Source organism: Heterodontus francisci, chromosome 24 (assembly GCF_036365525.1).
Source record: "Heterodontus francisci isolate sHetFra1 chromosome 24, sHetFra1.hap1, whole genome shotgun sequence".
Lineage (NCBI taxonomy): Eukaryota > Metazoa > Chordata > Chondrichthyes > Heterodontiformes > Heterodontidae > Heterodontus > Heterodontus francisci.
The window spans coordinates 78735267-78760102 of NC_090394.1; the positions used below are offsets into that span (position 1 = coordinate 78735267).

The 24836-nt window shown below is 45.1% G+C and overlaps 1 protein-coding gene across 1 annotated transcript in view; it reads right to left on the reverse strand.

The window, feature by feature from the left end:
- Positions 1-9129: 9129 nt before the first annotated feature.
- Positions 9130-24836, reverse strand: part of abca3b (ATP-binding cassette, sub-family A (ABC1), member 3b) — a 113823-nt gene continuing 98116 nt past the window's right edge. Inside the window, 2 exon segments of the mRNA XM_068056738.1 lie at positions 9130-12444; positions 22760-22833. Coding sequence (XP_067912839.1) covers positions 12313-12444; positions 22760-22833 — 206 coding nt within the window. The 3' untranslated portion in view covers positions 9130-12312.

Here is a 24836-nt window from a genome sequence, read left to right on the forward strand (position 1 = left end):
TCCAAACTCAGTACCCTTTTTCCGCCTTATCCCTTTATCCCTTTAGCCCTAAGAACTTTATCTAACTCTTTCTTGAATATATTTAATGATTTGGCCTCAACCGCTTTCCGTGGTAGAGAATTCTACAGGTTTACCACTCTTTGGGTGAAGAAATCCCTCCTCATCTCAGTCCTAAATAGCTTACCCCTTATCCTTAGACTGTGACCCCTGGTCCTGGACTCCCCCAACATCGGGAACATCCTTCCTGCATCTCGTCTGTCCAGTCCAGTTAGAATTTTGTAGGTTTCTATGAGATCCCCTCTCATTCTTCTAAACTCTAGTGAATACAAGCCTAATCAACCCAACCTCTCTTCATACGTCAGTCCTGCCATCCCATATCCATGGGGCTGTAGATTTGGCTGTCGCAACCCTTTTTCTTTGTGGGAACATGTTTACTCTGAATTCCTTGAATCTCCCCTTTGAATGCCTCCCACTGCCCTGACACTGATTTACCTTCAAGTAGCTGTTTCCAGTCCACTTTCGCTAAATCACTCCTCAATTTCGTAAAATTGGCCTGGCTTCAATTGAGAACACTAACTGCTGTTCTATCCTTGTCCCTTTCCATAATTATATTAAAACTGACTGAATTATGATCACTATCACCAAAATGCTCTCCCACTGCCACCCCTTCCACTGGCCATCTTCATTTCTTAAAAATAAGTCTAAATCTGAACCCTCTCTTCTTGGATCTTTCCTCACAGCTGCATTTTTCCAGTCCTGGCAACATCAGGACTGGAAAGCAGCGGAGAGGAGTCCAGGTGCGCTGGAGTTTGAAAACAAAGTGAACAGTGGCGTCACAGGAAAGCTGCAAGGTGACTGGTTGGTGAGTAACGACTGTTAGGGAATAACTCTAAATAGCTGGGTTAGGACATAGAACAAAGAACAAAGAAAATTACAGCACAGGAACAGGCCCTTCGGCCCTCCAAGCCTGCGCCGATCCAGATCCTCTATCTAAACATGTCGCCTATTTTCTAAGGGTCTGTATCTCTTTACTTCCTGCCCATCCATGTATCTGTCTAGATACATCTTAAAAGACGCTATCGTGCCCGCGTCTATCACCTCCGCTGGCAACGCGTTCCAGGCACCCACCACCCTCTGCGTAAAGAACTTTCCACGCATATCCCCCCTAAACTTTTCCCCTCTCACTTTGAACTCGTGGCCCCTGGTATTTGAATCCCCCACGCTGGGAAAAAGCTTCTCGCTATCCACCCTGTCTATACCTCTCATGATTTTGTACACCTCAATCAGGTCCCCCCTCAACCTCCGCCTTTCTAATGAAAATAATCCTAATCTACTCAACCTCTCTTCATAGCTAGCGCCCTCCATACCAGGCAACATCCTGGTGAACCTCCTCTGCACCCTCTCCAAAGCATCCACATCCTTTTGGTAATGTGACGACCAGAACTGCACGCAGTATTCCAAATGTGGCTGACCTGAACACCCAAATCTCTCTGTACATCAATTTTCCCCAGGACTTTTCCATTTACTGTATAGTTCACTCTTGAATTGGATCTTCCAAAATGCATCACCTCGCATTTACCCTGATTGAACTCCATCTGCCATTTCTCTGCCCAACTCTCCAATCTATCTATATTCTGCTGTATTCTCTGACAGTCCCCTTCACTATCTGCTACTCCACCAATCTTAGTGTCGTCTGCAAACTTGCTAATCAGACCACCTATACTTTCCTCCAAATCATTTATGTATATCACAAACAACAGTGGTCCCAGCACGGATCCCTGTGGAACACCACTGGTCACACGTCTCCATTTTGAGAAACTCCCTTCCACTGCTACTCTCTGTCTCCTGTTGCCCAGCCATTTCTTTATCCATCTAGCTAGTACAGCCTGGGTCCCATGCGACTTCACTTTCTCCATCAGCCTACCATGGGGAACGTTATCAAACGCCTTACTGAAGTCCATGACATCTACAGCCCTTCCCTCATCAATCAACTTTGTCACTTCCTCAAAGAATTCTATTAAGTTGGTAAGACATGACCTTCCCTGCACAAAACCATGTTGCCTATCACTGATAAGCCCATTTTCTTCCAAATGGGAATAGATCCTATCCCTCAGTATCTTCTCCAGCAGCTTCCCTACCACTGACGTCAGGCTCACCGGTCGATAATTACATGGATTATCCCTGCTACCCTTCTTAAACAAGGGGACAACATTAGCAATTCTCCAGTCCTCCGGGACCTCACCCACGTTTAAGGATGCTGCAAAGATATCTAAGGCCCAGCTATTTCCTCTCTCGCTTCCCTCAGTAACCTGGGACAGATCCCATCCGGACCTGGGGACTTGTCCACCTTAATGCCTTTTAGAATACCCAACACTTCCTCCCTCCTTATGCCGACTTGACCTAGAGTAATCAAACATCTGTCCCTAACCTCAACATCCGTCATGTCCCTCTCCTCGGTGAATACCGATGCAAAGTACTCGTTTAGAATCTCATCCATTTTCTCTGACTCCACGCATAACTTTCCTCCTTTGTCCTTGAGTGGGCCAATCCTTTCTCTAGTTACCCTCTTGCTCCTTATATATGAATAAAAGGCTTTGGGATTTTCCTTAACCCTGTTTGCTAAAGATATTTCATGACCCCTTTTAGCCCTCTTAATTCCTCGTTTCAGATTGGTCCTACATTCCCGATATTCTTCCAAAGCTTCGTCTTTCTTCAGCCGCCTAGACCTTATGTATGCTTCCTTTTTCCTCTTAGCTAGTCTGACAATTTCACCTGTCATCCATGGTTCCCTAATCTTGCCATTTCTATCCCTCATTTTCACAGGAACATGTCTCTCAGTGTTAGGGTGCGTGTGTAAATAGATTAATATCAAGGAACAAGTGAGTAGCTTTTTTTGGGTAAGGTTTATTTTAATGAGTGAACTGTATTGATTTTTAGTAGGATTTATCAGTACTAGTAAGGTTTTATTAATAATTCTAAGCTGTTGTAGTATTGGTAAGTTTTTTTTTAGCAGTAGCAAAGGGTCAACTAATAGATAAAGGAATGGCAAGGTTGCTTCAACCTCGAGACTGCACCTCTTGTGCTATATGGGAGTTCCAGGATGCTTCCCGTATCCTGGAGTACCATTTGTACAGAAAGTGTCATCAATTGAAGCAGCTTGAGCTCCGGGTTTTGGAACTTGAGCGGCAGCTGGCGACACTGCGGTGCATTCATGAGGATGAGAGCTACGTGGATAGCTTGTTTATAGATGTGGTCACCCCACAGCTTAAGAGTTTGCATGAAGAGAGGGAATGGGTGATCACAAAATAGTCAAAAAGAATCAGGTGCAGGAGACCCCTGAGTGCATCTCACTCTCCAACAGGTATTCAGTTCTGAATACTGAGGAAAGTGATGCTTCACCTGGGGAGTGCAGCCAGAGTCAAGTCCATGGTACCACGGGAGGCTCAGCTGCACAGGGGGGTACAGGGAAGACTGGAAGAGCCATAGTGAGAGGTGATTCAATAGTCAGGGGGACAGACAGGCGTTTCTGTGGCTGCAGATGTGAATCCAGGATGGTGTGTTGCCTCCCTGGTGCCAGAGTCAAGGATATGACTGAGTGGCTGCAGAGCATCCTGAAGGGGGAGGGTGAACAGCCAGCAGTCGTGGTCCACATCAGAACCAACAACATAGGTAGAAAGAGGGATGTGGTCTTGCAGTCAGAATTTAGGGAGTTAGGTAAGAAATTATCAAGCAGGATCTCAAAAGTAGTAATCTCCAGATTACTCCCAGTGCCACACGCAAGTGAGTATAGAAATAGAAGGATAAGACAGATGAATGCGTGGCCGGAAAGATGGTGCAGGAGGGAGGGCTTCATATTCCTGGGACATTGGGACCAGCTCTGGGGGAGATGGGACCTGTACAGGCCGGACGGGTTGCACCTGAACAGAGCTGGGACTGAGTTCCTTGTGGGACGTTTTGCTAGTGCTGCTGGGGAGGGTTTAAACTAGTTTAGCAGGGAGATGGGGACCTGAGGGTAGACTCAGCTGGGACAAAATCAGAAATTAAAATGGAAGGCAGAAAATTAATGGATGAGTCTGGAAGACAGAGGAAACGAGGGTTAGAAAATAAAAGAGTTTGGCAGTGCTCAAGGGTATCTATTTCAATGCAAGTATAGCAAATAATTTTTTAAAAAATTCATTCATGGGATGTGGGCGTCACTGGCCATTTATTGCCCATCCCTAATTGCCCTTGAGAAGGTGGTGGTGAGCTGCCTTCTTGAACCGCTGCAGTCTATGTGAGGTAGGTACACCCACAGTGCTGTTAGGAAGGGAGTTCCAGGATTTTGACCCAGCGACAGTGCAGGAACGGCGATATAGTTCCAAGTCAGGATGGTGTGTGACTTGGAGGGGAACTTGCAGGTGATGATGTTCCCATGTATTTGCTGCCCTTGTCCTTCTAGTTGGTAGGGGTCGCGGGTTTGGAAGGTGCTGTCTAAGGAGCCTTGGTGCATTGCTGCAGTGCATCTTGTAGAAGGTACACACTGCTGCTACTGTGCGTCGGTGGTGGAGGGAGTGAATGTTTGTTGATGGGGTGCCAATCAAGCGGGCTGCTTTGTCCTGGATGGTGTCGAGCTTCTTGAGTGTTGTTGGAGCTTCACCCATCCAGGCAAGTAGAGAGTATTCCATCACACTCCTGACTTGTGCCTTGTAGATGGTGGACAGGCTTTGGGGAGTCAGGTGAGCTACTCGCCTCAGGATTCCTAGCCTCTGACCTGCTCTTGTAGCCACGGTATTTATATGGGTACTCCAGTTCAGTTTCTGGTCAATGGTAACCCCTAGGATGCTGATAGTGGGGGATTCAGCAATGGTAATGCTGTTGAATGTCAAGGGGAGATGGTTAGATTCTCTCTTGTTGGAGATGGTCATTGCCTGGCACTTGTGTGGCACGAATGTTACTTGCCACTTATCAGCCCAAGCCTGGATATTGTCCAGGTCTTGCTACATTTCGACACGGACTGCTTCAGTATCTGAGGAGTCACGAATGAGCAGCTGGTGTAGAAGGGAGGGTTTCAGATATCTGGACCATTGGGCGTTCTTCAGGGACAGATGGGACCTGTACAAGAAGGACCGGTTGCATCTAAACTGGAGGGGCACTAATATCCTGGCTGCAAGGTTTGCTAGCGTCACTCGGGAGGGTTTAAACTAGTGTGGCAGGGGGGTGAGAACCAGAGCAGTAGGACAGCTAGTGAAATAAATGAGGGGGACATAGTAAATAAGGCAATCACACTGCTGGGAGTGTACTATAGACCCCCAAACAGTCAGAGGGAGATAGAAGAGCAGATATGTAGACAATCTCTGAGAAGTGCAAGAACAATAGGACAGTAATAGTAGCGGATTTTAATTACCCCAATATTAACTGGGATAGTTTTAGTGTGAAAGGAATTGAGGGAGCAGAATTCTTGAAGTGCATTCAGGAGAACATTTTTGCCCAGTATGTAGCAAGTCCAACAAGAGAGGGCACAGTTTTCGACTTGGTTTTAGGAAATGAAGATGGGCAGGTGGAAGGAGTGGCATAGGGAGAGCATTTTGGTGGTAGTGATCATAATTCATTCAGTTTTAACATAATTATGTAAAAGGACAGAGATAGTGCAATTACATCCTTTCTGTTGAGGTGACCAGAACTGCACACAGTACTCAAGTTTTGGCCAAACCAATGGGCGGCACAGTGGCACAGTGGTTAGCACTGCAGCCTCACAGCTCCAGGGACCTGGGTTCGATTCTGAGTACTGCCTGTGTGGAGTTTGCAAGTTCTCCCTGTGTCTGCGTGGGTTTTCTCCGGGTGCTCCGGTTTCCTCCCACAAGCCAAAAGACTTGCAGGTTGGTCGGTAAATTGGCCATTATAAATTGTCACTAGTATAGGTAGGTGGTAGGGAAATATAGGGACAGGTGGGGATGTTTGGTAGGAATATGGGATTAGTGTAGGATTAGTATAAATGGGTGGTTGATGGTCGGCACTGACTCGGTGGGCCGAAGGGCTTGTTTCAGTGCTGTATCTTTAATCTAATCTAATCAATGATTTATACTGTTCCAGCATAACCTCCCTGCTCATATATTCTATACTTCGGCTTATAAAGGAAAGGATTCCATATGCCTTCTTAACCACCTTATAGACTTGTCCTGCTACCTTCAGGGATCTGTGGACATTTACTCCAAGGTCCCTCACTTCCTCTACACTTCTCACTATTTTCCTATTTATCGTGTATTCCTTTGCCTTGTTTGACCTCCCCAAATGCATCACCTCACACTTCTCCAAGTTGAATTCCATTTGCCACTTTTCTGCCCATCTGACCAGACCATCAATATCTTCCTGCAGTCTACAGCTACCCTCCTCGCTATCTACCACAGGGCCAATCTTTGTGTCGTCTGCAAACTTCTTGATCCTGCCCCCTACATTTACATCCAAATTGTTAAGGCATTCCACAAAAAGCAGGGGACTCAGTACTGAGCTCTGCGGAACGCCACTGGAAACAGCCCTCCAGTCGCTAAAATCACCCGTCAACAATTCCCCTTTGTTTCATGCCACTGAGCAAATTTTGTATCTACCTTGCTGCATTTCCCTGGATCCCATGGGATTTTATTTTTTTAACCCATCTGTCATGTGGGACTTTGTCAAAAGCCTTGCTAAAATCCATGTAGACCACATCAACTGCACTACCTTCATCTATCTTCCTTGTTACTTCTTCAAAAAAATTCAATCAAGTTAGTCAAACAAGATCGTCCCTTAACAAATCCATGCTGACTATCCTTGATTAACCTGTGTCTTTCAAAGTGACAGTTTATCCTGTCTCTCAGAATAGATTCCAATAATTTGCCCATGACTGAGGTTAGACTGACCAGCCTGTAATTAATTGGTCTATCCTTTGCACCCTTTTTGAACAGAAGTACAACTTTAGCAGTTCTCCAATCCTCCGGCACCACACCTGTATCCAGTGAGGACTGGAAAATGATGGTCAGACCTTCTGCTATTTCCTCTCATGCTTCTTTTAACAGCCTAGGGTACATTTTATCTGGCCCTTGTGGTTTATCAACTTTAAAGGATGCTAATTCCATTAATACTTCCTCTCTCCCTATGTTTATCACATCCAAATACTTCACACTCCTCCTCCTCCTTAAATACAATATCTGCATCATTTGTGACGACAGATGCAAAGTATTTGTTGAGAACCATACCAACATCTTCCACCCCTACACATAGGTTACCTTTTTGGTCTTTTATGGGCCCTACTCTTGCCTTAGTTATCCTCTTACTCAATGTATTAACAAAACATCTTAGGATTCGTCTTGATTTTGCTTACCAATATTCTTTCATGCCCTCTCTTTGCTTTCATAATTTCCTTTTTGATTTCACCCCTCCACTTTCTATACTCCGCTGGGCTTTCTGTAGTATTGAGTTCTCAGTGTCGGACATAAGCCGCCTTTTTCTGCCTTATCTTACCCTGTAGGTTCATTGACATCCATGGGGCTCTAGATTTGGCTGCCTCATCCTTTTTCTTTGTGGGAGCATGTTTACTCTGAACCCCTTGAATCTCCCCTTTGAATGCCTCCCACTGCTTTAACATAATTTACCTTCAAGTAGCTGTTTCCAGTCCACTTTCACTAAATCACTCCTCAGTTTAATAAAATTGGCCTTGCCCCAATTGAGAACTAAACTCCTGTTCTATCCCTTTTCCATAATTATGTTAAAACTGACTGAATTAAGATCACGACCAATGAAATGCTCTCCCACTGCCGCCCCTTCCATCTCCCCATCTTCATTTCCTAATACTAAATCTAAAACTGCGCCCTCACTTTTGGACTTGCTACATACTGGGCAAAAATGTTCTCCTGAATGCACCTCAAGAATTCTGCTTCTTCAATTCCTTTCACACTAAAACTATCTCGGTTAATATTGGGATGAATGATGAAACAAACTAAAATAAAAATAGAAAAGGGCCAGTCATGCTCTGAAATTATTGAACTCAATATTCAGTCCGGCAGGACGTAATGTGTCGATTGGGTAAAAGAGCTTGCATTGATGTTCACTGGAACACTACAGCAATCCCAGGACAGTGATGTGGGCATGAGAGCAGTGGGCTGTATTGAAATGGCAAGCGACAGCAAGCTCGGGGTCATGTTTTCAGACTGAGCGGAGGTGTTCTGCAAAGTGGTCACCTAATCTGTGTTTGGTCTCCCCAGTGTAGAGGAGACCACATTGTGAACAGCGAATACAGTATATTAAATTGAAAAAAGTACAAGTAAATCGCTGCTTCACCTGAAAAGAGCGTTTGGGGCCTTGGATAGTGAGGAGAGAGGAGGTAAAAGGGCAGGTATTATTGTAATGGAAAGGTGCCGTGGGAAGGGGATGAAGTGTCAGATGTAATGGAGGAGTGGACCTGGGTATCACGGAGGGAACGTTCCCTTTCGAATGCTGACAAGGGAGGGGAGGGGCGGGGAAGATGCGTTTGGTAGTGGCATCTCGCTGGAGGTGGCGGAAATGGCAGAGGATGATCCTTTGGATGTGGAGGCTGGTGGGATGGAAAGCGAGGACGAGGGGAACCCTGTCGTGGTTCTGGGAGGGAAGGTGTGAGGGTCGAGGTGCGGGAAATGGGTTGGACACGGTTGAGGGCCCCGTCAACCTCGGGGGGGGGGGAATCCTCGGTTGAGGATAAAGTAAGACACATCAGAAGCGCTGTCGTGGAATGTTGCATCTTCAGAGCAGATGCGTCGGAGACGGAGAAACTGAGAGAATGAAATGGAGTCCTTACAGGAGGTAGGGTGTGAAGAAGTGTAGTCGAGGTAGCTGTGGGAGTCAGTGGGCTAATAATGAATATTAGTGGACAGCCTATCTCCAGAGATGGAGACAGAGAAGTCGAGGAAGGGAAGTGTCGGAGATGGACTGTGTAAAGGTGAGAGAAGGGTGGAAATTGGAAGCAAAGTTGAAGAAGTTTTCCAGTTTGGGGCTGGAGCTTAGACACTTAGAGATGTTCAGGGTGTGAAAATCTTTGAATATTGTAATTCTAATTAAAGATTAATAATATTTCTAGTGAACTGTTCAGATTCTGATCCACAACACAAAAAACATTTAAAAAAAACAAGGATTTAAGAGTGGTAAAAGTGCAGTTTTTAATTTTAAAAAAAGTTCCAACTTCACATTTGAGAATACAAAGTAAACAGCAGGTGACAGTCTTGTATTAATTGTTTACATTCATTGGGTATAGATCAGTTTGGATGAAACCAAGTCAGTGCAACTACAGGTGACAGTCTTAGGCACCGTATCTCACAGAAAGTCAAAAGTAAACATTCAGCATCATCAGTGACAGCTTAAAACCCGTGTTGATTAAATCATTGCATTGCGACTGGTTCATTAAAACACCACTGCACAGCATTGGTTATAATGAACTCTAGGCTGATTCCACTTTGCTTATTCAGTATTTGAGCCACTCAGTATTTGAGCCTGTGTTTTAGGGTTTCTGAGCCAAGTAGGGCAATCCAAAAAGTGTTTCAGTTCTGTCTGACTCAGATCTGAACCAATGGGGCTAATTATCCATTGCTGGGGAGTGTGTGTGTGTGGGGGGTGCGGGGGGAATAAACTGTGGTATTGGGACATAGCGAGTGTGCTGCCATCACTTTTGGATTTCTGATATGCTCAGTGAGGCTGCCATGTGGCAGCAGAACCTCGGATGACGGGCTCCATTGTTTAAGAAGCAGATATGTTGGAATCATACCCATATAGGTAGAAATCTCAAACAGACTCTCATCCCTAGCTCTGTACCAGCCATTCTGAGTAGGTCTCCTTTGCACAGCTCACACCATCTAACAGTAAAGATTGTCTAAACACACTCCACATGGAACCCACAAGTCAGTGGACAGAGGAGACTTTATTTCATCAATCTGGGCTCGATTCAGAGCCAATCCCATTGCTTAAAAAGGAGAGTGTGACCCAGTGACCCAGACTGTGCAAGGACAACAAAACAATGAAAAATAGATTGCATATTTTCTTGCCGTCAGTCCTGCTTCTCCACACTGACCCAGAATGGGCTCAGAGTGTTGGCACTAATGTCTAATCATTGTTGAATAAAATAATCCTGTCTATTACTTGGCTCATTCCTGATCTATTGTGTAACCAATGATAATCTCTTCACAATAAATAGTGCAACTTTGAGATGCAACAGCATTGGTCATTAACTATCAGATGGACCAGATCTCAGCCTCAATAAAGTGTGTCTCAGTAATGTCCAAGCCATCATTCCCACTGACAGGCTTCAAATACGTTGGCTCTGGTTAACATATACAGTACAAATTGATGTCTATTCATAAGATAATGCTTCGATTAAAAAGACAAAAGTATTAAGATACATTCACACTGTGACTCGGTGGGACAGTGCACTGACAGATCAGGATCACAGGTTTGTTAGTGTGGAGGTCAAGATTTTTTTTTTAAAGTGTTGTTAAACTGAATGTAAATGTCAGTGGGACAGTGCTTTGTTTTCTGGTAACTGGTATGTGTCTGCTGTATTGGAATAATCCAGGCTTCACCGAGTTACTATTGCACTTAAAACTTTTCAAGTATCTCCCAGACCAGATCAGATATAGTTTACAGACTGATCTTAAACCGCACTGAGGAACCCCCTCAAAACAATGTGATATACAGCCTGAGAGCAGCAGATTTCATTAGTCACAGAAAGAGGTCCTTGCATTGAAAGTTGCTGTTTTGGTCCATAGTTCCATTCCAACTAACAATGTAGACAGGTCCTGTTTGTTTCAAGAACCCAACTACAATTGGGTTGGGAAGCAGGAGGTTTTCATATATAAAAACTCACTTACCTGTAGAATGTCAGCTTCCCTACTTTACTGACACTACTTTCCTGTAAAATACAGGAATTTCTGTAGATATAAGATTAGATTACTCACTTTGAAAGTTTGGATGTTTTAATGGACAACAATACCAGCGAGGAACTTAGTTAGTGCCAGGTTGAGTTTAGTTAGTGCCAGGTTGAGTTTAGTTATCAATAACAAGTTGATAAAGTGAGTCAGAGTCTCAGTTACTTCCACGTGTCATTTTTAGCAGCAGGAGAAAGGAGCTGTAGTTTTTCATCGATTTCTCCTGGTTTATTCAGTTCATTCATGGGGGAAGCTGCAGTGTGTCTGTGACCTGCTGGTATTACCAGTAACAAACCAGAACTAGCACTAGGGTCATTCTAATAACAAATCACCACTAGCACTAGAACCATTACTAGTAACAAACCACAATTAGTAAATGGGTTAATTGCTGTTCCCTTTTACACCTCCTCTAGACACAATTTTTTACCTGTCCTATTACCATCTCATATTGCCTTGCACCATCATCTCTTTTGACATTTAATCTCTCCTGTCTTCCACCCCATCACAAACCTTCCCTTTTGTTCTACCCCGCCTCTGTACTCACTGAAAACCTGTTACATCTCTTAACTTTTTCCAGTTCTGACAAAATGTCATCAACCTGAAATGTTAACTCTGCTTCTCTCTCCATAGATGCTGCTTGACCTGCTGAGTATTTCCAGCATTTTCTGTTTTTATTTAGATTTCCAGCATCTTCAGTAATTTGCTTTTGTTTTAGTGCATCTACTATTACTAATGATCCACAACTTCAGCAGCATCATTACTAGTAACAAATCATTAGCTGGTATGAGGCAAGCCCTCTGTGTTGTTGCTGGGGGAGAAGCAGAATTCAGGTCTAAATGTAGAGGATCCCAGTTTTACAACAGGTACAACTGCACCTTGATCCGCAGGGGATGAATCAGGGAACAGATGGATCCAACTGTGTGACACACAGGGCAAGGCTGCATATAGATCAATTCAATAAAGGTATGTCTGCTCTGGTCACTTTATAATGTTTTATCTTGGAACAAGCCGATTGGACAAATGGGTTTGTTTCCCGTTTGATATAATCTTACTCACATGTAACAAAGATCGTGTGCATCAGCCCGGTCAATCTCCAGCCCAGTGTGGCCATTTCTTACCCGGATCTGCCCAGTCACAATCCAATTGCAGCACATATTTCCAGCCCAGCTCCAGCGCCCTCGGAATCGGCCCAACTCCAGCAAACTCTGGGCCTCTCGTGTTTAGTGTTAACTTTACTCTGGATTTTTATTCTTAATGCACCGTGCCCCCCACCCCCACTCCCACCACATGCCCCACCACCCCTCCTCCCCACCCCGTCAGTATAGAAATGCTCCTGTGTGTAGCTCCTGCACCTGTATCTGCCTCCTGTAAATTTATGGTCAGGGAATAGGACAGGAGCTCAGTCCAATCAGTGCTACTTTGATCGCTCCTCAGTCTGGAGCTGGAATCGAGCGAAGCTGAGGAACACTTGCTCGAGGGAGATCTGGCTGACTGAATAATCCTTGATATTGTACTTCTCCTTGGCCCTTTCAAGTGTGCCGAAAATCTGCAAACAAGGGGAGGAAAATGGAAGTGATTCTCTACTTACATGCAAGCATGACAATTACAGGGCACAGCTTGAGCTACTAGTAATATCAGCTGGTGGTTAGCAATGGGATATCATCAGCAAGCAGCATCAATGAGTTAGTAATTTCAGCAAGTAGTAAATACTATCAATGGGTTAGTAATATTAGTTAGTAGTGAATATTTACCAATAGGTTAGTAATGGAGAGACAATATAACAAAGGGTACAATTCTAAAGGGGGTGCAGGAGCAGAGGGGTAGGCGGTGGCGTAGTGGTATTATCACTGGACTAGTAACCCAGAGACCCAGGGTATCTCTCTGGGGACATGGTTTCGAATCCCACCACAGCAGAAGGTGGAATTTGAATTTAATTAATAAATCTGGAATTTAAAAAAAGCTAATGATGGCCATGAAACCATTGTCGATTGTTGTAAAAACCCATCTGGTTCACTAATGTCCTTTAGGGAAGGAAATCTGCTGTCCTTACCTGGTCTGGCCTACATGTGACTCCAGACCCACAGCAATGTCTCTTACATGCTCTCTGAAATGGCCTAGCTAGCCACTCAGTTGTAACTAACCGCTACGAAGTCAATAAAAAGGAATGAAACCGGACGGACCACCTGGCATCGACCGAGGCACCGGAAACGACTACGGCAAACCCAGCCCTGTGGACCCTGCAAAGTCCTCCTTACTAACATCTGGGGGCTTGTGCCAAAGTTGGGAGAGCTGTCCCACAGACTAGTCAAGCAACAGCCTGACACAGTCATACTCACGGAATCATACCTTACAGACAATGTCCCAGACACTACCATCACCATCCTCGGGTATGTCCTGGTTCAAGAAGGCCACCACCTTCTCAAGGGCAATTCGGGATGGGCAATAAATGCTGGCCTGGCCAGCGACGCCCACATCCCATGAATGAATAAAAAAAAAAAAAGAGACCTGGGTGTACATGTGTATAAGTCATTGAAGATGGCAGGACAGATTGCGAGAGCAGTTAATAAAGCATACAGTGTCCTGGGCTTTATTAATAGGGACATAGAGTACAAGAGCAAGGAAGTTATGTTGAACTTGTATAAGACACTAGTTCAGCCTCAGCTGGAGTATTGTGTCCAGTTCTGGGCGCCGCACTTTAGGAAAGATGTGAGGGCATTGGAGAGAGTGCAGAAAAGATTCATGAGAATGGTTCCAGGGATGAGGAATTTCAGTTATGAAGATAGATTGGAGAAGTTAGGACTGTTTTCCTTGGAGAAGAGAAGGCTGAAAGGTGATGTGATAGAGGTATTCAAAATCATGAGTGTTCTGGACAGAGTAAATAGAGAGAAACTGTTCCCACTCATGAAAGGATCGAGAACGAGAGGGCACAGATTTAAAGTATTCAGTAAGAGAAGAAAAAGTGACATGAGGAAAAAGTTTTCATGCAGCGAGTGGTTAATGTCTGGAATGCGCTGCCTGAGAACATGGTGGAGGCAGGTTCAATTGAAGCATGCAAAAGGGAATTAGACAGTTATAGGAAAAGGAAGAATGTGCAGGGTTATAGGGAGAAGGCAGGGGAATGGGACTGAGTGAATTAGTCATTCGGAGAGCGAGTGCAGACAAGATGAGCCGAATGGCCTCTTTCTGCACTGTAACGATTCTGTAATCTCAGTCAAGAGTGATTACTATTGATGGGACAGTAATCTCAGTGAGTAATAGCAATGTGTTAGTAGTATTAGCTATATCTTAGTAAATAGTTAGTACAACAAATAGTAATATTAGTAGTGAATATTACCGATCAGTTGGTAATCTCAGTTAATAGTGAGTATTATCGATGGGTTAGTAGTTGCAGCTAGTAGTGAATACTATTGACGGGATAGTAATCTGTGGGTAGTGAGTATACCAGTTAGTAATCTCATTGTGTAATAAATACTATCGATGGGATAATAATCTCTGAGTATTTTCGATGGGTTAGTAATTGCAGTGTGTGGTGAGTATTATCGATGGGTTAGTAATTGCAGTATACGCTAAATATGATTGATGGGTTAGTAATCGCACTGCGTACTGAGCATTATCGATGGGTTAGTATTCGCAGTGCGTACTATTACTGAAGGGTTAGTAATAGGAGTGCGTACGGAGTACTATTGCTGGGTTAGTACTCGCAGTGCGTAGTATCAATGGGTCAGTAATTACAGTGTGTAGAGAGTATGATCAATGGGTTAGTAATTGCAGTGCGTTGTGAGTATTATGGATAGGTTAGAATCGCAGTGCATAGTGAGTATTATTAAAGGGTTAGTAATTGCAGTGCGTGGTGAATATTATCGAAGGGTTAGTAATTGCAGTGCGTGGTGAATATTATCGAAGGGTTAGTAATTGCAGTGCGTGGTGAATATTATCGAAGGGTTAGTAATTGCAGTGCGTGGTGAATATTATCGAAGGGTTAGTAATTGCAGTGCGTGGTGAATATTATCGAAGGGTTAGTAATTGCAGTGCGTGGTGAATATTATCGAAGGGTTAGTAATTGCAGTGCGTGGTGAATATTATCGAAGGGTTAGTAATTGCAGTGCGTGGTGAATATTATCGAAGGGTTAGTAATTGCAGTGCGTGGTGAATATTATCGAAGGGTTAGTAATTGCAGTGCGTGGTGAATATTATCGAAGGGTTAGTAATTGCAGTGCGTGGTGAATATTATCGAAGGGTTAGTAATTGCAGTGCGTGGTGAATATTATCGAAAGGTTAGTAATTGCAGTGCGTGGTGAATATTATCGAAGGGTTAGTAATTGCAGTGCGTGGTGAATATTATCGAAGGGTTAGTAATTGCAGTGCGTGGTGAATATTATCGAAGGGTTAGTAATTGCAGTGCGTGGTGAATATTATCGAAGGGTTAGTAATTGCAGTGCGTGGTGAATATTATCGAAGGGTTAGTAATTGCAGTGCGTGGTGAATATTATCGAAGGGTTAGTAATTGCAGTGCGTGGTGAATATTATCGAAGGGTTAGTAATTGCAGTGCGTGGTGAATATTATCGAAGGGTTAGTAATTGCAGTGCGTGGTGAATATTATCGAAGGGTTAGTAATTGCAGTGCGTGGTGAATATTATCGAAGGGTTAGTAATTGCAGTGCGTGGTGAATATTATCGAAGGGTTAGTAATTGCAGTGCGTGGTGAATATTATCGAAGGGTTAGTAATTGCAGTGCGTGGTGAATATTATCGATGGGTTAGTAATCGCAGTGCGTGGTGAATATTATCGATGGGTTGGTAATCGCAATGTGTACTGAGTATTATTGATGGGTTAGTAATCGCAGTGTGTAGTGAGTATTATCGATGGGTTAGTAATCGCAGTGTGTAGTGAGTATTATCAATGGGTTAGTAATTGCAGTGTGTAGTGAATATAATCGATGGGTTAGTCATCACAGTGCATACAGAGTATTATTGAAGGGTTAGCAATCGCAGTGCGGAGTATTATTGAGGGGTTGGTAATCGCAATGTGTACTGAGTATTGTTGATGGGTTAGTAATTGCAGTGCATATTATTGAAGGGTTAGTAATCACAGTGCATACTGAGTATTATTGATGGGCTAGTAATTGCAGTGCCTACTGAGTATTATTGGTGGGTTAGTAATCGAAGTTCGTAGTGAATATTATCGGTGGGTTAGTAATCACAGTGTATACAGAGTATTATTGAAGGGTTAGTAATCGCTGTGCGTAGTATTATTGAGGGGTTGGTAATCGCACTGTGTACTGAGTATTATTGATGGGTTAGTAATTGCAGTGCGTGAGTATTATCGATTGGTTAATAACCACAGTGCATGCTGAGTATTAGCGACAGGTTAGTAATTACAGTGTGTAGTATTATTGATGGGTTAGTCATCAAAGTGTGTGGTGAGTATTATTAATGGGTTAGTAATTGCAGTGCGTGGTGAGTATTATTGAAGGGTTAGTAATTGCTGTGTGTAGTGTGTATTATTGATGGGCTGGTAATTGCAATGTGTACTAAATATTACTAATGGGTCAGTAATTGCAGCGCGGAGTGAATATTATTGATGGGTTAGTAATCAGTGCGTACAGAGTATTATTATTGATGGGTTAGTTATTGTAGTGCATAGTGTGTATTATTGAAGGGTTAGTAATCAGAGTGCGTACTGAGTATTATGATGAGTTAGTAATTGCAGTGCATACTGAGTATTATTGAAGGGTTAGTGATCACAGTGCGGAGTGAGTATTGTTAATAGGTTAGAATTGCAGTGCATAGTGAATACTATTGAAGGGATAGTAATCGGAGTGCGTACTGAGTATTATTGATGGGTTAGTAATCAGAGTGAGTAGTGAATATTATCGATGGGTTGGTAATTGCAGTGTACTAAATATCAGATATGGGTTAGTAATCGCAGTGCGTACAGAGTATTATGGCTGGGGTAGGAATCGCAGTGCATAGTAAGTATTATTGAAGGAATAGTAATCGGAGTGCATACTGGGTATTATTGATGGGTTAGTAATTGCAGTGCGTAGTGAGTATTATTAATGGGTTAGTAATTGCAGTGTGTAGTGAGTATTATCAATGGGTTAGTAATCGCAGTGCGTAGTGAATATTATCGATGGGTTAGTCATCACAGTGCATACAGAGTATTATTGAAGGGTTAGCAATCGCAGTGCGTAGTATTATTGAGGGGTTGGTAATCGCAGTGTGTACTGAGTATTATTGATAGGCTAGTAATCACAATGCATGAGTATTATCGATGGGTTAGTAACCATCGTGCATAGTATTATTGATTGGTTTGTAACCACAGTGCATGCTGAGTATTAGCGACAGGTTAGTAATTACAGTGCATAGTATTATTGATGGGTTAGTAATCAAAGTGTGTGGTGAGTATTATTAATGGGTTAGTAATTGCAGTGCGTTGGGCGTATTATCGATGGGTTAGTAATTGCAGTGTGTACCGAGAATTATTGAAGGGTTAGTAATTGCAGTGCGTAGTGTGTATTATTGACGGATTAGGTTAGTAATCGCAGTGCGGAGTGAATATTATCGATGGGTTAGTAATCAGTGCGTACAGAGTATTATTATTGATGGGTTAGCAATTGTAGTGCATAGTATGTATTATTGAAGGGTTAGTAATCAGAGTGCATACTGAGTATGATGAGTTAGTAATCACAGTGCATAGAGTATTATTGATAGATTAGTAATTGCAGTGCGTACTGAGTATTATTGAAGGGTTAATGATCACAGTGCAGAGTGAGTATTGTTGATAGGTTCGAATTGCAGTGCATAGTGAATACTATTGAAAGGATAGTAATCGGAGTGCGTACTGAGTATTATTGATGGGTTAGTAATCAGAGTGAATAGTGAATATTATCGATGGGTTAGTAATCACAGTGTATACAGAGTATTATTGAAGGGTTAGTAATCGCAGTGCATATTATTGATGGGCTAGTAATCACAATGCGTGAGTATTATCGATTGATTAGTAACCACAGTGCATGCTGAGTATTAGCGACAGGTTAGTACTTACAGTGCATAGTATTATTGATGGGTTACTAATCAAAGTGTGTGGTGAGTATTATTAATGGTTAGTAATTGCAGTGTGTCGTGAGTATTATCAATGGGTTAGTAATTGCAGTGCGTAGTGAGTATTATCGACGGGTTAGTATTTGCGGTACGTAGTATTATTGATGGGTCAGTAATTGCAGTGTGCAGTGAGTATTATCGATGGGTTAGTAATTGCAGTGTGCAGTATTATCGATGGGTTGGTAATTGCAGTATGTAGTATTATCGATGGGTTAGTAATTGCAGTGTGCAGTGAGTATTATCGATGGGTTAGTAACTGCAGTGCGTACTGAGTATTATTAATGGGTTAGTAGTTGCAGTGGGTAGTATTATTGATGGGTTAGTAATCGTAGTGTGTAGTGAGTATTATCGATGGATTAATAATCGCAGTGCGTAGAGTGTATTATTGAAGGGTTAGTAATCGCAGTGCGTAGAGAGTATTATCAATGGGTTAGTAAATGCACTGCGTGGTGAGTATTATCGATGGGTTAGTAATTGCAGTGTGTACTGAGAATTATTGAAGGGTTAGTAATTGCAGTGCGCAGTGTGTATTATCGATGGGCTGGTAATTGCAGCGTGTACTAAATATTACTAATGGGTTAGTAATCGCAGTGCGGAGTGAATATGCTCGATGGGTTAGTAATCAGTGCGCACAGAGTATGATTATTGATGGGTTAGCAATTATAGTGCATAGTGTGTATTATTGATGGGTTTGTAATCGCAGTGCATACTGAGTATTATTGATGGGTTAGTAATTGCAGTGCGTGGTGAGTATTATAGAAGGGTTAGTAACTGAAGTGCGTGGTGAGTATTATTGAAGGGTTAGTAATCACAGTGCGTAGCATTATTGATGGGTTAGTAATTGCAGTGCGTGGTGAGTATTATAGAAGGGTTAGTAACTGAAGTGCGTGGTGAGTATTATTGAAGGGTTAGTAATCGCAGTGCGTAGTATTATTGATGGGTTAGTAATCAGTGTGTGGTGAGTATTATTAATGGGTTAGTAATTGCAGTGCGTGGTATTATCGATGGGTTAGTAATTGCAGTACATAGTATGATTGATTTATTAGTAATTGCAGTGCATAGAGCATTATTGCTAGATTAGTAATTGCAGTGCGTAGTGAGTATTATCGATGGGTTAGTAATTGCAGTGCGTAGAGTATTATTGATGGGTTAGTAATCGCAGTGCATACTGAGTATTATTGAAGGGTTAGTGATCACAGTGTGGAGTGAGTATTGTCGATAGGTTAGAATCGCAGTGTATAGTGAATACTATTGGGATAGTAATCGGAGTGCGTACTGAGTATTATTGATGGGTTAGTAATCAGAGTGAGTAGTGAATATTATTGATGGGTTAGCAATCGCAGTGCGTACAGAGTATTATGGCTGGGGTAGGAATCGCAGTACATAGTAAGTATTGTGGATGGGTTAAAATCGCAGAGCATAATGAGTGTTATTGAAGGAATAGTAATCGGAGTGCATACTGGGTATTATTGATGGGTTAGTAATTGCAGTGCGTGGTGAGTATTATTGATGGGTTAATAATTGCAGTGCGTAGTGAGTATTACTGATGTGCTAGTAATTACAGTGCATAGAGGATTATTGATAGATTAGTAATTGTAGTGTGTAGTGAGTATTATTGAAGGGTTAGTAATTGCAGTGCGTGGTGAGCATTATTGAAGGGTTAGTAATTGCAGTGCGTGGTGAGTATTATTGATGGGTTAGTAATTGCAGTACGTAGTGAGTATTATTGAAGGGTTAGTAATTGCAGTGCGTGGTGAGTATTATTGAAGGGTTAGTAATTGCAGTGCGTGGTGAGTATTATTGAAGGGTTAGTAATTGCAGTGCGTAGTATTAACTATGGGTTAGTAATCGCAGTGCATAGCGAGTACTATTGAAGGGTTGGTAACCGCGGTGCGTACTAAGCATTATTGATGGGTTAGTAATTGCAGTGCATAGTATTACTGATGGGTTCGTAATCGCAGTGTGTAGTGAGTATTATTGATGAGTTAGAAATTTCAGTGCATAGTATTATCGATGGGTTAGTAATTGCAGTGCGTAGAGTGTAATATCAATGGGTTAGAATCGCAGTGCACAATGAGTGTTATTGAAGGGGTGGTCATCGGAGTACCTATTGGGTATTATCGATGGGTTAGTAATCGCAGTGCGTAGGGGGTTTATCTATGGATTAGCAACTGCGGTGTGTAGTATTATCGATGGGCTAGTAATTGCAGTGTGTTGTGAGTATCAATGGGTTCGTAATTGCAGTGCATAGACAGTATTATCGATGGGTTTGTAATTGCAGTGTGTACTGAGTATTATTAATGGGTTAGTCGTCACAGTGCGTACTAAGTATTATCGAAGGGTTAGCAATTGCAGTGCATTGAGAGTATTATTGATGGGTTAGTAATTGCAGTGTGTAGAGCATTATTGATAGATTAGTAATTGCAGTGTGTAGTATTATTGATGGGTTAGTAATTGCAGTGTGCAGAGCATTATTGATAGATTAGTAATTGCAGTGTGTAGTATTATTGATGGGTTAGTAATTGCAGTGCGTACTGAGTATTATTGATGGGTTGGTCATTGCACTGCCTATTGAGTATTATCGATGGGTTAGTAATTGCAGTGCGTACTGAGTATTATTGCTGGGTTAGTATTTACAGTGCGTTGTATTATTGATGGTTAGTAATTGCATTGTGTAGTGAGTATTATTGATGGGTTAGTAATCGCAGTGCGTAGTGAGTTTATCAATGGGTTAGCAATTGCAGTGCGTAATGAGTAATGTTGAAGGGTTCGTAATCGCAGTGCGTACTGAGTATTATTGATGGGTTAGTAATTGCAGTGCGTACTGAGTATTATTGATCGGTTTGTAATTGCAGTGCGTAGTATTATTGATGGGTTAGTAATTGCAGCGCGTAATGAGTAATATTGAAGGGTTAGTAAACACAGTGCGTAGTCAGTATTATTGATGGGTTAGTAATTTCAGTGCGTTGTCAGTATTATTGATGAGTTAGTAATTGCAGTGCCTACCGAGTATTATTGATGGGTTCGTAATATTGGTTCTCTTCTGGGCCTGATAAGAAAGCCTTTGCCCTCCCTTGATCCTGCCTCCCCATGCTCCAATAATGACTCTGAGCTCTCTCTCCCCTACTAACTGCTGGCCGTTTGGCAGGAGGCTGCAGCATTTTATTCAAGTTCAGCAGCCCCTTGACATCCTCAGCATGGCCACTTTCCACGTTCAAATACAGCCTCCCTGTTGATAAATATCAGCGCCAAGTCTACACTCCATACACTGATCCTCGCTCCTCTCTTCAGATGTTGCCCTAGGAGGTACAGGAAATTGTGTAGATGGGAACAGGAAGTTACAGGGGACATAAACACCTTAAGTCCATGGCCAAAACTAGGGCAGATGGAGTTGAATGTGGGAAGTGTGAGCTCACCCACTTAGAATCTGTGAAAAACAGGCGTGTTTCTTAATGGTGAGAGACTAAACCTGTGGAGGGGCAAAAGGGATTTAGATACGTACATCCACATTTCTAAAACCTGATGCAAAGATACACAAAGTAATCAAAGCGGCTGATGGAATATTGGCCTTTTATCTCAAGGGGGTTGGTGAGAAGTGAGAGAGAGATACTGCAGCTGTACAGAGCCTTGGTCAGACCCGCTCTGGTGTAACTGTGTTCAGTTCTGGGCCCCGCACCTCAAGAAGGTATATCAGCCTTGGAAGGGGTGCAGCAGATTCACCAGATTGATACTTGGGCTAAAAGTGTTAAATTCTGAGGACAGGTTATAGAGAATAGTATTCCCTCGAGTATCAAACATTAAGAGGTGATTTGATTGAGATGTTTAGAACATAGAACAAAGAACAGTACAGCACAGGAACAGGCCATTCGGCCCTCCAAGCCTGCGCCGATCTTGATGCCTGCCTAAACTAAAACCTTCTGCACTTCCGGGGCCCATATCCCTCTTAAACGTCTCTCTGGTACCTGCTTCCACCACCTCCCCCGGCAACAAGTTCCAGGCACTCACCACCCTCTGTGTAAAGAACTTGCCTCGCACATCCCCTCTAAACTTTGCCCCTCGCACCTTAAACCTATGTCCCCTAGTAACTGACTCTTCCACCCTGGGAGAAAGCTTCTGACTATCCACTCTGTCTATGTCGCTTATAACTTTGTAAACCTCTATCATGTCGCCCCTCCACCTCTGTCGTTCCAGTGAAAACAATCCGAGTTTATCCAACCTCTCCTCATAGCTAATGCCCTCCAGACCAGGCAACATCCTGGTAAACCTCTTCTGTACCCTCTCCAAAGCCTCCACGTCCTTCTGGTAGTGTGGCGACCAGAATTGCACGCAATATTCTAAGTGTGGCCTAACTAAGGTTCTGTACAGCTTTAAAGTGATTAAAGGATTTGATCGGATAGAGAGAAATGATTTCCTCTATGTGGGGTAATCCAGAACAAGGGGGCAGAAACTTAAAATTAGAGCCAGGCCATTCAGGGGTGATATCAGGAAGCACTTCTTCACACAAAGAGTAGTGGAAATCTGGAACAACTGACTGACTGGAGTCACAGGCTCGAGGGACTGTATGGTCTCCTCCTGTTCCTGTGTAACAGACTCAAAGGGTTGAATGACCTCCTCCTGTTCCGAGGGGCTGAATGGCCTCCTCCTGTTACTATATGGGGCCTTGTTTGCATTTCCTGCAGCCTGTGTTTGGCCACTGGAAGTTTCTGCTGCAGTGATGTGTTCCTCCCATGATCATCCCAGTCAAACATAGAAACCTACCTGAGGCCAGGTCAAGCGTTGGCTTGTTAAATGGTAATGCACCATTCCATTATGCTCATCTTTTACAATACTGCCTGTCACACAATGAAACAAAAGGAAGTTAGAGACAGATACAAAAATGAAATAACATAATTGATATTAAAAGGTCAAACAATAAGCACTGAGAGGGGTTCCTTGGCCATTCCAAGCACACACGGTGTATACATACCCTACGTACAGTGACTTCATGGTGCTGGAATGGCTCCCAGAGGCAGTGAGTTCAAACCTCACCACAGAAAACTGGCAAACTGCATTCAGGAGGCTGTCAGATTGTCGTAAAAACCCAAACAATTCTCGAATGTCTTTCAGAGAAGACAGCCTGTTGTCCCTGTCTGGTCTGGCCGACACTCCAGCCACTCTACACAATGTGCCAGTGTTAGAGAGATCCTGAGAACAAATCTAAAGACACACAGACAGGACAGGGCCCGTTATATCACTAAATCAGATCAGTGAACAGACCGGGTTCGTGACACAACGTCCTTTCACTGAACTGTGCCTTCTCTCGACCTCAATGTCCTCCTGTCTTGAACAGTAAACGATGGTGAGCTATCCGACAGTGGCAGACATCCCGGCAAAGCCCAAGTCCCATTATCCAATACCCAACAGAGATTAGTGAAATACTGGCAGGAGCAGAGGTCCTTAAGGATCTTTCTGGAGTGGCGGCACAGAGAGAGGGGTGGCGGCACAGAGAGGGGGGGGGTGGCGGCACAGAGAGGGGGGGGGGTGGCGGCACAGAGAGGGGGGGGGGTGGCGGCACAGAGAGGGGGGGGGGGTGGCGGCACAGAGAGGGGGGGGGGTGGCGGCACAGAGAGGGGGGGGGTGGCGGCACAGAGAGGGGGGGGGTGGCGGCACAGAGAGGGGGGGGTGGCGGCACAGAGAGGGGGGGGTGGCGGCACAGAGAGGGGGGGGGTGGCGGCACAGAGAGGGGGGGGTGGCGGCACAGAGAGGGGGGGGGTGGCGGCACAGAGAGGGGGGGGGGTGGCGGCACAGAGAGGGGGGGGGTGGCGGCACAGAGAGGGGGGGGTGGCGGCACAGAGAGGGGGGGGGTGGCGGCACAGAAGAGGGGGGGGTGGCGGCACAGAGAGGGGGGGGTGGCGGCACAGAGAGGGGGGGGGTGGCGGCACAGAGAGGGGGGGGTGGCGGCACAGAGAGGGGGGGGTGGCGGCACAGAGAGGGGGGGGGTGGCGGCACAGAGAGGGGGGGGTGGCGGCACAGAGAGGGGGGGGTGGCGGCACAGAGAGGGGGGGGGTGGCGCACAGAGAGGGGGGGGGTGGCGGCACAGAGAGGGGGGGGTGGCGGCACAGAGAGGGGGGGGGTGGCGGCACAGAGAGGGGGGGGGTGGCGGCACAGAGAGGGGGGGGTGGCGGCACAGAGAGGGGGGGGTGGCGGCACAGAGAGGGGGGGGTGGCGGCACAGAGAGGGGGGGGTGGCGGCACAGAGAGGGGGGGGTGGCGGCACAGAGAGGGGGGGTGGCGGCACAGAGAGGGGGGGGTGGCGGCACAGAGAGGGGGGGGTGGCGGCACAGAGAGGGGGGGGGGGTGGCGGCACAGAGAGGGGGGGTGGCGGCAGACAGAGAGGGGGGGTGGCGGCACAGAGAGGGGGGGGTGGCGGCACAGAGAGGGGGGGTGGCGGCACAGAGAGGGGGGGTGGCGGCACAGAGGGGGGGGTGGCGGCACAGAGGGGGGGGTGGCGGCACAGAGGGGGGGGTGGCGGCACAGAGGGGGGGGGTGGCGGCACAGAGGGGGGGGGGTGGCGGCACAGAGGGGGGGGGTGGCGGCACAGAGGGGGGGGGGTGGCGGCACAGGGGGGGGGGTGGCGGCACAGGGGGGGGGGGTGGCGGCACAGGGGGGGGGGTGGCGGCACAGAGGGGGGGGGTGGCGGCACAGAGGGGGGGGGGTGGCGGCACAGAGGGGGGGGGTGGCGGCACAGAGGGGGGGGTGGCGGCACAGAGGGGGGGGTGGCGGCACAGAGGGGGGGGGGTGGCGGCACAGAGGGGGGGGGTGGCGGCACAGAGGGGGGGGGTGGCGGCACAGAGGGG